This window comes from Python bivittatus, unplaced genomic scaffold, assembly GCF_059951505.1.
Source record: "Python bivittatus isolate LINGU-HERP-01145 unplaced genomic scaffold, Pbiv_v1 ctg000210_np1212, whole genome shotgun sequence".
Lineage (NCBI taxonomy): Eukaryota > Metazoa > Chordata > Lepidosauria > Squamata > Pythonidae > Python > Python bivittatus.
The window spans coordinates 4,024,567-4,038,189 of NW_028277053.1; the positions used below are offsets into that span (position 1 = coordinate 4,024,567).

The window sequence follows — 13,623 nt, forward strand, 5'->3', positions numbered from 1 at the left end:
CATTTGAGGAGTAGCTGAATTCTGTAAACAACGTAAATGAACCAAATCTACATTTATGAAATAATTTTGTGAACTGTTTCCTCTTGGACTAGTGACTGAGAAGGGCTTCTGAGCTTCTAACAGTTCTTTTGTACATACTATAGTTGATCGTTGGAAGGAGAGAGAGAGAAGCTTCAACTGTTTGGTGATGGGGAACATCCTGCAGAGGGTTGTCTGTGTTCTGTCCGCACTAGAGAAGAAGTGGTGGTCTTTTCAAAAGTATCACATAGGGACTTTCCAAGGCCGGATTGATAGTTCTGTATGTCTAAACAATGGCTTGTTTGGAATAAATGAAGATAATCTCAGCTCAGCCTCTGAGGCTGAATGTGTACTTAATAAATTTAAGATAAGAGTATTTTATAAACGGACACTGGACAGTTAATACTACAGAGTCTGGAATGGAAGTCCCTTATTAGATCATAGTTTAAATTCTGGCCAAGAGTTTCAAGCAGACAGTTCCTGCTTCATTTGCTTCTGGCACAAATTCAGCCTGAACCATTGCACATTCCCAGCATTGGCCAGACCGGTCTCATAGACAGGGCAGAGCAGCGCAGGCATTCACTGAAATCATGGACCCAGTTCTTCCTCACTTGCAAGTGGATTGGGGTGGTCTCAAGCTTTTCTCTTTGCCTTAACAATGGGGGCGAATACCATTTGGATTCAGTTCAGCACTGGACGCCGATTGACTCATTTTAAACCAGAGAACCACAAGAGAGTATGCAGTAGGAAGTAATAAACACATGACGTCTGTGAGAAGTGTGAGTTCTAATTTGGCATGCATTTGAAATCTTCTGACACATGGTGCACTTTGATTTCACCATATATGGAGAGTGAAAGTGGAAAGGTCCTACTGATAAGTCATCTGATTCCCCAATGGACCTCCCTAGGCTGTCCTTTTTGGGGGAAGAGGAGGAGAGCAAAGAGGGAGCTAAAGCTAAGAGTGTCCTCGTCTCTTTCTCAGAGCATTGTGCAACCTCACTGACTCTGTGCCTAGCAAGAACATCCGCTGCTGATGGGGATGATATAACAAGCTTTATCAAGATGGCATCCTCCAAACGTGCTAGGATGCCATTCCTTCTGTCACACTGGTTGGCATTTCTGGGTTCTGGATGGCAGAGAGTTTAATAGGACACACCATGTGGGAAACAGAACTGCAGGAAAGTCAGGACAACAGGATACCCTGCTCCGCAGCAGCATGTTGGCTTTCTTCAAGGGTCGTGATCCACCTGTGGATTCTGACGATCTGGTTTGTCTGTTTTTGGCTTAGCAAATTATGTGACTTCAGCTGCTGCATCTGTGAACCATAGTTTCATAGAATCATAGGGTTGGAAGGGATCATAAAGGTCATTGGATCCAACCCTTGCTCGGTTCAAGATCCATTTAGGACAAAGGGTTATCCAGTCTCTGTTTGAAAACCTCCAATAAAGGAGAATTCACCACTTCATGTGGCAGCCTGTTCCACTGGCTAGCAATGTACAGTCAGGAAATTCCTTCTCATGTCTAACCTGAACCTGCTTCCTTGCAGTTTTAATCCATCAGTTCTGGTCCTGCCCTCTGGGCAACAGAGGTCTAACTCACTCCTTCCTCTATATAACAAACTTTTAGATACCTGAAAACTTGCTTTCGTATCTTCCCTCCGTCTTCTCTTCCACAGGTTAAGCATACTTAGTTCCTCATATGACTTGGTTTCCAGTCCCCTTCTCATCTTGGGAGTCTCCTCTGAACTTGCTTCACTTTGTCAATGTAAATGCAAAGTTCCCTGCTTAGTGCCTCGTGAAAATCCAGCTACTAATTTTTTGTCTAGCAAATCATGTTTAAAATAGTGGCTTAATGTAGGGCTTTTTTTTTTTTTTTTGAGGCTGGTGTATCACCTCCCTGCTCTTACCCCATTTTCTACTCCAGTGTTTCTCAATCTTGGCAACTTTAAGATGTGTGGACTTCAACTCCCAGAATTCTCCAGCCAGCATTTTATGTCAGTATACTATATATATATATATATATATATATTTATCCATTATTTATCCATTGTACTCAATGTCCTATGTATAGGAATAGGAAGCTCAGAACACTATTATAATTAGTGTGGTAATATTTTCATTGATTAGCTTTACAACCTTGAATGAAAAATTAGGATCCATTCTGATCATTTCAGCTGCTGCTTTGACCTGGGCTCTATCCGTGAACAGAATTGGGACAATAGGTTTGATTTCCACCCCCCACCCCCCAAGATCCTGATTACCTGGTGTGAACCGAAGCTAATGGTGATCTGTGTTGCATGCAGATTGTGAAAGTAAGGAAAATAGGATAAATTATGTATTTTTAAAAAATAAAATGTAAAGTTTAAAACAGTCACAGGATTTTTTTTTATAGCTGAAAACAGTTTGAAAGAGATCATTAGAAGGTGATCACTAAGGTGGTTGCATCAGTGTAGACCACAAGTCTTATTTGGCAATTAGTGGTGGGTGTGGGAGAGAGAGTAGAGTATATAATCTGGAAATATCCAAGATGAATGTTCTTACACTGCCTTTGATGTAAGCCATGATTCCTTAAGAGGAGAAAGAATCTGTTGTGGCTTTAACAAATTCTCCATCAGTTTACCGAAATGTTGTTTTTTCATTGCCAGGCCAGTCAAGTTTATAATCCTTTGGTTGGTTTTCAAGTCATTTGGGACCAGCTGCCCAGTTTCTGTGCTGTTACTCTCCATTTGGAGTTTTATTTGCTCATTTGGATAAGATACAAGTGCCTTGTTGTCTTCTCTGCACCATCCTGGCAGAGCAAAAGGTGCCCCAAACTAATCTGCTTTAGGTGTAAGGTGTCTCTCTGAAGGACAGGTTAGGGTTAGGGCTGTCAGAAGGCTCAGGTCTTCTCCCTACTCTGGATCTGAGGAGTGAGAACAGAGGGGGGGTCAAAGCATAGCCCTCTCCAGTCAGCCAGCCCTTTGTAGTTTCCCACTGGCATTCATAAGAAGCGACAGGGTAGAGCTGGTCTCCATTTTTTAAAAGAAGTATGGATTTAGTCATACCGTCATAGCATTTCTGATGTTGCATGCTCATAGGAAAAGGGGGGTATAAATGTCATAATGGATGCTAACAGGGGTATCTGCAGGGTGGCCAAGAAAGCTATTGTGCTATGTGTATAAAAGGGGTGGGGCTTTGGTTGCATGATTGTGGTCCCTGGGTTGACTTTTTGACCCCTCCCTGTGGACACTAAAGTGCTCTTTAGAATGCGAACTCATGCACCGCAGCACGTCTTGTTTCTCTCCCCAGAGCTGAATAGGATTGAGCCAGGATTGGGCTCAGCAGCTGTGAGCAAAAAAAGAGGGGGAGGGTGGAACTGGCTGGTGAAGATGAAGCCTTTGGAGCAATGACCTTGAGAATGCTGCGGTAGCCAGGGAGAGATGCTGTAGCCGTGGTGACCGGCTGTGCGCAGCCGGGGCTTAAACTTTAGTAACCTTCACCCAGGACGCAATAAAAGCTAACCTATGCCAGAGAAGAGCCATGTGGGGCCCCATGGAAGAGCAGAAAAGCAGGTGGGGTGGACTTACCTGGAGGCTCCAAAGACAGGCCAGCCATGGAGAACATGCCTGGCTCAAAGTCCCAAGGCTCTGACTTTAGGCACCTCTCTTGACCTAAGACAAAACTTGGTTGAAGTATCATACAGAAACATGGGGCAGAGCAGTGGAAGGCACAGATTTATTGACTTATTTGGGGTCGCTTTTTGGCTTTCTGGGCAAGTGGCTGCCAATAAGTGAATACATTCACTATGGCTGTTGGTGAGTTTGTCACCCTGGCTGGATTTACACACATCATGAAAAGTTGTATTGTGAGTTGGTCTGTTTTTGGCTTTGCAGGTTATGCAAACCCCACCATTGTGGATCCTAATTCACATTTATTGCTTAGTACAGTATGGGGACAAGTCAACAATCCTGGGTTCAGAGACTGAGATTTAGCATCATGTGGGGATCCAGTCATTAAGTGTTGACCAAGCCAGTCTTGATGAAAATCAGCCACTGCTGGGATCGGTACACTAAACAATCTCTGCATCCATGTGATGACTCCATGGTGTAGGTACACCTGAAACAAGCAGGTGTCAGCCATCTGGTATACTCCAGTGCTTTTAGACTTAAGACCCCATAATCCTGATAAGAATTTTGGAGATTGACCTCGCAAGCCCATTCCTGAATCCCAATGCAGCCAGTCAGTCAGACTGGATATGAAGCAAGTTTTGTTTGCAAGAAGCATCTGAAGGAAAGGCTAGATGGGCAGCAGTTCCTTGCCTCCTGTAATCCTGCCTTCGATTGTGATCTTTATCTTTGACAGAAAAGAGAGATGGGTTGTGGAGCAGATTCTTCAAGCCACAGAGAGCTGCTGCTGAAATCAAACTAAATCCTTTTTAAGCATTCAGTGAGTATATTGGAGTAGCATCAACTACATAACATCTAAGGTTTGGGAAGGGTCTTGTGTATCGTTGTCCACAGACTTCCATCAGTCCCTGTTTCCTTTTCAATCCCCCTTTCTCAACCCAGCCTCCTTGGTCTCAGAATGGCAAAGCAGCAAGGGCCTCTTGGAGGGGGATCCTGAGGGTTTCATGTTCAGCACATCTGGAGGATCCCAGGTGGGGCACATGGGTGCCTGCTGCTAGCAAATATGTAAAAGGGTATTTAGTTTAACTTCTGCTATCTTTTCTGCTGTCTTGGAGGCTAGAGGAAAACACACTCACATGCATCCAGTAGGTTGGGGGTTTTTTAAACCATGTTCTGAGGAACCTCAAGGTTCTGCAAGAACTTGATGGGGTTTTGTGAGAAACTAAGGGCAAAACAAACAGAAAATGTTCACCTGAACACAGCCAGTTCTCTATCATTAGAGCTTTGCCAGGAGTTCTGGGAATTTATTACATTTTTAACAGGTTCCATGGTCTGAAAAAGTTTAAAAACCCCTGCAGAAGGTGTTCCAAACCTGCTAAGTTGATGTCAAACCAGATGTAGCACCATCAGATATACGTTGGCTTGCAAGCACTGGTGTCTGCAGGAAGAATCAAGAAAGCCAAGATGATAGTGCAGCAGTGAAATCAAAGGCCTGCCCATTTGCACGTGCACAATCTGGGAATGTTCAGCCTAGAGAAGATAAGGCCAAGGAGAAGCATGATAGCAGATGCTTGAAGGGATGTCACAGGGCAGAGGCTGTGGATTTATTTGCGGTAGTGCCCAAGGGTAGGACAAGAACCAACAGGTGGAAGCTTTACAGAGAGAGATCCAGCCCAGAATTGAGAAATTTTCTGACCATTGGAACAGCCTCCCTCCTGGAGGCCCCATCACTGGAGGTTGTCAAGTCAGGGTTGGACAGCCATTTGTCTGGGATGGTCTGAGGATTTCTGCCCTGATTTCTAGGATTTCTGGGCTGGACTGGAAGATCTTGGACTAGACTCCAACCTCCCTTCCAACCCAACAAAATAGATTGTGTTTATGGAATAGATGGAAAGCAAAGCTGCTTTTGTTAGAGGGCTGTTACATCAGCGCAAGAAGCCTGGCTGCTATTTACACCTTCGTTAAACTCAGTGTGAGATGGAAGTAGATTCACTGAAACGGAGCGTGGGGAATAGTTGGCGGTCTGAGAGGAAGTGAGAAGTGGGTTTTCTGTGTAACCAAGAACATCAACTGTGAGGGAAGAGATTTGACTACACAGGCCTTTCTTTTTAGAATGATCTTCTTGGTTTAGAAACTGTGGTTGCCTTTTCATCATGCTTACCTAGGAACAGTGGTTGGAAAAGTATTACTGTATTTTTATTACACGGTGCACTGTGGTTGTACAGTATAGTCCAATGAACACCGATAGTCTTGTTTCTATATAGGTATGCGTGCTTATGAGAAAAGGAAATTCTGCTGTTAACTGCAAGGCACAACTTCATTTCTCCTTTCTTCCATTGTATTCCATTTGAATGTGGGGCGAATATATGGGTGTGTTGTTGTTGCTGAAATCTTGACTTCTAAAGGAGAAGGGAGGGTGCTACTAGCCAGCAGGAGGTTCTCCTGGACCAGATGGAGCCTGTTTGCAGTATTTCGGGTGTTCTCTGGGAAGAATGAAAGTTTAAAACAATTTGGCCATGGAATGACATTCTCTTCTTCCCATCATGCTGGAAGTTAATTTGCGTAAATTGTGAATCACAGGATGAAGCATTGTTTTAACGATTGGGTAAATAGCAAGCGTGTTGGATGCTTTAAATGCTTTACATTCTATTGTGCCTTGAGTATAAAGGCCAATGAAGTTGGTGTCCGTAGGTTTTACTTCTAACTTTTTATATGTCCTTTTAAATTCACGCAGGACTCAGCTTGCTTTTTACCATTTTTAATCCCAAAGAAACTACATTTGGAGCATTTAAAAAGGCAACCACATGGTGGTTGAGATATAAAGTTTACTCGCATCCTGTTTAAGCATGGATGCTCTAGTTGTGCACGATATCCACTGCTACTGCATTTGGCCAAATGGTCTGAATTCGACTGATGTAGTGGAAACATCAGTTCCCAATTATTTTTTGGAATCTTGAGATCTTTATCCTCATAAAAGATGCCTCTGTGTGTGTATGAGAGAGCGTGAGTCACCAGTGGAAACATGCTCTCCTGAGACCCTCCAGCCTGTTCCCAGTTACACAAATGATCTATGATTTTGCTCTGTTTGTCTGCGCCAATAGTTAAGCCAGGGTATGAAATGGGGAGGATCGCCTGATTTGAAGGATGGGAAATCAGGTTTTCTAATAAAAATGCAATAAAAAAGAGAAGTTAGCACTTGCTTGGTCTCTCCTTTCTTCGTTCAGATTACAACAAAGAACCTAAAGGATTGATGTGAGGATGTGAGAGGAAGTACACCACAATAAGGCTTGAAGATCCGGTTCTGTGCTCGAGCCTGGAGTCCCAGGTGTGTGATGGGGCCTGTTTTCTGGCTCTGTGGAAGGCCTTTGATGATTCTTCAGCTGCTGTGTGTTTTTATTTTTTAAGTTCGTTTTAGTAAGTGTATGTATTTTTATTTATTTTAAAGTTGTGCCCCGCTCGGAGTCATGTGTGTGAGACGGGCGGTCATATAAATCAAATCAATCAGTCTGTAATAGATTAGAGCAAATGCTGATCCTCATGTCATTTCAGACTCTGTGGGAACTTTGCCTACACAGCACCCTTTCCTCTCAGTTCTTCCTCAACTACCATTGTGGTAGAACCTCAGGAACACTTCTTATCTCTGTTTTTCCTCTCTCCTCTTTGTTATTACTGCTCTCTTTTGTTCACACTTCATTCTTTCCTGTTAGATTCACTCAATTATCCTTAACTTCATTTTGCGTTTTTATTTTTCATTTTCCCTTCCGTATTTGTTTCCATGTAGGAGCCCTGTATGAGATATTTAGCTCACAGCTGTTTCACTGTGAAGATCTTGTTCTGCCAATGTCGAAGTAAACGTTTTCCTGCTCTAGTTGGGCATCTTCTTTCTAGAGCCTTTTGAGAGAGGGGCACACGGCTGAATCCTGCTGTCTCAGCCAGCCCTTTGCCAAACAAGCTTATAATCACTTTACTGGTTTGAATTTGGAACAAGCGTTCAAAACAACCGAGTTTACTACAGCAACCACACCCACGTGGGCTTTTCAGGAAGGCAGCATGAGCTGCTCTTCCAAAGTACATTTTGGTGCCTCCTTTGCATTACCAAGGCATGATCCTGAGAGTGAGACATAATTCAGATTTCAGCCTGAGCTGGTTGATATAGCAGAACTCTCTCTTCTCTTTCAATTCCTGGTTCAATATTGAACTAGGCAGACGGAAGAACTGGTAAAACAAGTTCCATATCTGTGGCTTCATTACAGGCTTACCTCCCAGATTAGGGTATGTATCTCGCTTAAAGGGTTTCCAAAGAGTGTTCTGGACTTGCATCCCCAAGTAGATGCCCCAGTCCCCACCTGAATTGTCTCTGGTCATATCTAGGTAAGCATTTTTGGTTGCTGCTCCTTCAGACTGCAGAGCTAGTGAGTTACATTCTGTGAAGATAAGAAGTTGATCAAGAAAAGGAAAGGAAAGGAGGAAGAGAAGAAGAAGTTGCTTTTGGGGTTGTTTGGTGCGTTCAAGTCAGTCTTGACTCCTGGTGACCGCCTGGTCATGTCGCTGCAGTTTTCTTGGCAACATTTTCAGAAGTGGTTTGCCTTTGCCTCCTTCCTAGGGCTGAGAGAAAGGAACTGGCCCTAAGTCACCCATCTGGCTTTATGGTTAAGGCAGGACCAGAACTCAGTGGTCTCCCAATTTATATCCTGGTGCCTTTAACCACTACGTCAGACTGGATCTTGTAGAAGTGACTTGCTGTTACCTTATTCTGGGCTGCCTCTAGTTTAGTCTACAGTCCTGAGATTTCCTGAAGGTCTCTCATCCAAGTTCTAATCACATCTGAGCTTTCTGCAGACATAGTTGGCTAGGTGCTGCCCTGAGGATAGACCACTTTTGGAACTTTCTGTGAAGAAAATATTTTATTACACATAGATTTTCAGTTTCTCCTTAAAGGTCACTTCCCAGTTTCATTTAAATCCAGATTTCACTCACCCTATATTTTGGTGGGATTGGGGGAGGGTTATTTTTGATGATCCTGAGTTTTAATGATAGTTTTATGATAAACTGTTCAGAGTTGGTTGGTAGTGTAATCTAGAATTCCTGTGAAATAAATGAATAAAGAGGTGGTTGGATTATTCTCTTCATACCTTAGATGCTCAAAGCACTTTATCCATTGATTTCTTAAAATGAAGTCACTTCTTTTAGACAGACAAATATGTATGTTGTGATGGACATGTATCTTATGATATATATGATCATTAAGATAGCCTGTTTCTTCCCCAAATTGTGCCAAATGGGTAACATGGTTGTGTTATGAGGCTAACATCCAACTCAATCACATATTGGAAGCTGTTTCACCAGAGCTGTGGCAATATCTGCTACATTTCTCAGAGGGTTTTTGATCTTAGATTTATTCAAAGCTATGATCTTCACACTTCATCTTTATTAAACCCTATTTGGATGGTTGAGCACAGAAAGATCCTTTGTTTGGTAGCTGTATCTACCTGGAGCCTCTGTCCCAAACCATTCACTTTAAGAAACATCCAGTGGAGTATCCTGTCATTGAATACATAGATGACCACTCTAAATACCTTGGTTTCATGTAAGTAATCAGTTTTTTCTTGTCCGGTGAATGTCTCAGTTTTGGCACTTGCAAGTGTACTTGATAAAGCCCAGAAGAAGCATGATGGTTGGGGATGAGAAATACTGGAGCAAGGGCAGCAGAAGACAAAGAACTGAACAAATGCCACCAATTCAGCTTGTGAACCTTTGTGCCATAGCAAATCCCTGGCTTGTCTCCTTGCACTTATTTCCAAATCCGAGGGTCTTTCACCCATTGCCAGGGGTTGGGGGTGTTGGGGAATATTTAGCTCATATTCCCAACCTCAGTGACCTCAGGACTGTCTGTTGGGCTAAATCTTTCCTCTGAGCCATGAGGTGGAAACCAAGATGGCAGTTCTGTTGCGGCCAGTAATTCAAAAAGAAAGGACTGCCTGATTTAAAATCAGCTTGGCGTTTGATGGGGTGGGTTTGGGATGGACGCAATCACTCTCTGGAGGAGGACACTAGAGCCTACTGATGTTGTTTTAAAACTGCAAAAGTCCTGGAAGTTTAAGGTGCTACTGAATATTCATACATGCACAGAATTAAAAATAGCGTGCTTGACAACAGCTGTTTCTACTCAGTTGGTTGAGTGGAAGGGGTTGGTGATCTCATTTTCCTCTGAGTCTTCTGTGTAAGCATAACTCTTGGGAAACCACAGTGAAGTTTCCTGAGCTACAGAGGACTGCCCAACAGCGTAAGCTTGGAAGGGATGGCAGGGGGTTTCATTGAACCTCAGAGGTTTTCGTGAAAGCTTCCTCCACACAGTCAGCTGGGATAAGTAGGTGGGCAGAAGAGGGTGGGAGGGAGGGAGATTGTATATCCCAACTGGCTGACTCAGAAGGGGAATTGGTGGGAACACTCTTTGCATCTAATGAAAACTTCAGAATGCCATGTTGGATCCAAGGTTGGTTATACACTGCCAAGCATTTATCTAGTACCATCTAGAGTGGAAAATCATACAAATCAGCTCAGAAGAACAACTGCAAACCAATTCCATAATACTGCTAAGAGAGCAGGTTCCCAGAGTTGAGCTTTCTCATTAGATCCTTCACCTTTAGCATCAGGTAAAGGAGCATATGTGACTCCATTCCACTTCTCTAATCCCTAACATCTGATACATTTCTTCTCCAGGGAAATGGGGGTGGGGAGGGTGTCTCTGTCTTGTACAAGTTTTGGGATAGGGGCTTAGGAGCACCACTACTCCCTCTGCAGTCACAGAAAACTTACTTATAGGATACCTTGCTTCCTGAGGAGTATACAACAAAAAAAAACCCCAGAAGTAAGGTGTACATAGCACAAGACAAGGTGCAGACATAGAGACCAGCTGCAAGTACCTTGCCATCCCACAGTCACGTGGGAACACAATGAGGAGGCAAGAAAGACAGCGACATCCAAGTACAACCAAAGGATAAGATAGGTCCTGAAGAGCCAGCTCAATGGGAAGAACAAGATCCAATCCATCATGGATCAATCAACAACAAGTGGGTAGGTGTTATCATGCCTACCGTATGGCACTGAGGGGATGGTTTGCCTCCAGTTACAGAGTATCTCGGAGATCGCCTCGCCCTGTTCATTCATACCACACACCATTGATCTGTTGGGGAAGGCCTGCTGATAGCCCCACCTGGGCAAAAGGTTACTCAGATGCATTGATGGGGCTTCTCCTTTGCAACATGAGACCTTTGAGGTGACCCCCCCCCCCCAGTGCATCGAAGACAGGCTCCCTCCATCAGGTTCTTAGGAAACAGCTGGAGACCTGCCTGTCTCCCTGGCATTCCTTGAAACTTGAGTGGTGTTATTAAATTTGGCTTTAAATGTTTTTAGTAGTTTTATATTTTCTATAGTATGTTTTAAGATTATTTTAAGGTATAAAATTATTTGCATTGCCTTTTTTATCATTGGAAGCTGCCCTGAGTACTGTGAGGTGGTAGGGCAGGGTACAAACCTACATAAACAGATATTCAGAACACAAAACCTTGGATTTAAGATTCACAGTTCCATCATTCTATAGGTTGTATGTCAAAGCCAAATTCCCTAAACAGTGAAAATCGCTTTTCACCATTTATGAAAGTAGCAAACTGGCCCTGATGCCTACTGCTTCTCTAAGAAGCTTATTTTGGGGTGGCTGAGTAGCCACTGCTGACTCTAAAGATGTTTTCACAACAGCCAGTTCTTGCAGAATTCCCCACTTCTGACCCAGAACTCTGGAAGTGTCTTTATTAAAGACAGATTGTGTCTTCTTCTGGACCTCAATTGGCCCATAAATCTGTCCCTGATACCCGCTGGAAAAATAACTTGAAAAACATTCCTGTTTTAAGTAAAAGTACTAATGCTACCTTGCTGTTGTCAGACAAAATGATGTTTGAAATGGTCCCCAAGACATTATTGCATAATTGTAATGAAATGCATTTAGCAGGAGCCATGAAAGAAAACTCACTTTAAAATGAGCTTCCTCTCTCTCCTCCCTGACATGGTTATGTTTATGGAGCTTGACACTTAAGGGAGAAGTAGAGGCACAGGTTGGTAGGGTAAAAGTCTGAGGAGGCAGGGCGTATTTCAGGGTTGGGGCTGCTGGGGACACCAAGGTTTGGGAGCCTGGCCCTCAGTCCCTCCACCCCAGTGGTGGCAGAGCTACGGGAAGGCTGGTTCTGCCTAAGACCTCTGCCAGTCAAGGTGGAAGTTACTTGATTTAGCATCGCCACTTATGCCCATCTACTTTGATTGAAGAAACAACACTGAAATGCTGACTTTGCTTATAGAAGCTGGGCATAAATGTGTCCTTAACTGTGCCATGACAGCAAAATGAAGGTCCTTGCAAAAAATAATTTAGGGAGATTATGAGAGCCCCAGTTGCACCTTTTGGCTTCAGTGACTGACTTCACGGATCCTGTCAAGCGGTTAAATCTAGAACAGGTCTTTCATTCTGCCTGATACAGAAACTTCTGTGGATGTCTGTGTTGAATCCTTTGCAATGTTTTTCAATGACACATAATGTTAATAGAGATGTATTTCAGTATCATCTACCGGAAAATCAGAAGAACGTTTTGTGTAGCTGATCTTGAAATGACCGCTATACCAGCTGTGTATTCGTTGTTCTTTAGACCAGCAATAGGGTCATGGGTCTCCAGCGTTTTCTGAGCACCATTCTCAGCACTCTGCGCACACTATTGGCCATCTTGCGGGGGACAACAGGTTCCCTGAATTTCCTACTTAGGAACTGGAGTGCAGTCGATAAGGAGATGGACAGTGTGTGTTGGTGTGAGCAGTTGGATTCGAAAAGACCTTGTTATTGGCTTTTCTCCGTCTTGGAAGTTGTGGAAACGAAGCTGAACCTTAGCAATCTGCTAGAGGAGATCAGAAGAGTTTCTGATTCCCTGGCATGTGGAACCAGTTGTGCTGGCAGAGACAGCAAGGGGATCCATTTCAAGTTGGCGTGTGGAAGCTGTAAGGTTGGCCTCTAGCAGCCATCAGTGTTTATACCAGCAGTACTACACCTTGCCTGATCTCCACACATCCTCCTCTTTCAGGAAATGTATTTGCTTGACCTTCATGAAATATATTGTTGGTTACCTCTAGTACAAGCTTTAGGAGGGTTAGGTGTGGATGATACTGACACGTTAGATATCCCATAGTAATGTACCGTAGTGGGTTTGTGCTGTTTGCAGACTTCTTTGCAAGGTTGCCTTTGCAATGTTGCGTTTTGGCACCAGTTGAGCCCCATTCCACGGAAGGGTGAAATGTTGAGCAATGTGTGTGCATGGCTACCTGGCTTGTACGATACCAGTTCTAAATCTGAAAATTTGAGGTTTTCTTCCTGGCGGACGGGATGTGGGTAAAGTGGTTGTCCTAATTAGGGGCCAGGATCAGAACCAATTAATTGGGTGTTTTTCCAGTTGTGGGTCTAGAGCTGTGCGGATGGCAGGATGAAATGTGTCTGAGCCTACAAGATGCTGAAGCCAAGAACAGGATGGTCTGCAAATAGCAGAAACTGGGTCAGCTGAGTCGAGAAAAAACAGCAAGATGTGTGGGCTGTTTGTGGAACACTTGTGTGCGCCTGTTCGGTTTGATTCTGTGATTTAAAAAAAGAATGGTAAGTTGGACATGCTTTCCCCATGAAGCAGACAGTTGATGGTGCTGGCTCTCTTCCTAAGCAGACACACTGCTGTGGGGTGGGGGTGCAGTTAGTCATAGGACTCTGGGGGGTTTGGAGGAAGGGGGTGATGTGCCTCTCCTTCATCACCACCTCCAAGCAACAGGTGTGCCTGTCCCCCCCACCATACTGGGCTGCAGGGCAGAAACATTAGATGAATGAAAATAACACTTTCGTGTTCTGAAGCCACGGATGTCTGGATTGTTCACATACATAGTGCGGGATGAACAAGCTGCCATGGATTCATCATAGGTAGGGCAGT

At 43.8% G+C, this 13,623-nt stretch overlaps 1 protein-coding gene across 5 annotated transcripts in view; it reads left to right on the plus strand.

Moving 5' to 3' along the window:
• Nucleotides 1–13,623, plus strand: part of SMAD3 (SMAD family member 3) — a 63,524-nt gene that overhangs the window by 24,719 nt on the left and 25,182 nt on the right. Inside the window, exon 1 of one of the 5 annotated variants that reach the window (XM_007430146.3) lies at nt 1,014–1,285. The exons of 3 other annotated variants lie outside the window; for them this stretch is intronic. In XM_007430146.3, the coding sequence (XP_007430208.2) occupies nt 1,149–1,285 (137 nt within the window). In that variant the 5' untranslated portion in view covers nt 1,014–1,148. Of the gene's footprint in view, nt 1–1,013; nt 1,286–6,925; nt 6,948–13,623 lie in introns of those variants that run through there. One more of the 5 variants, XM_088139216.1, reaches the window with a different exon arrangement.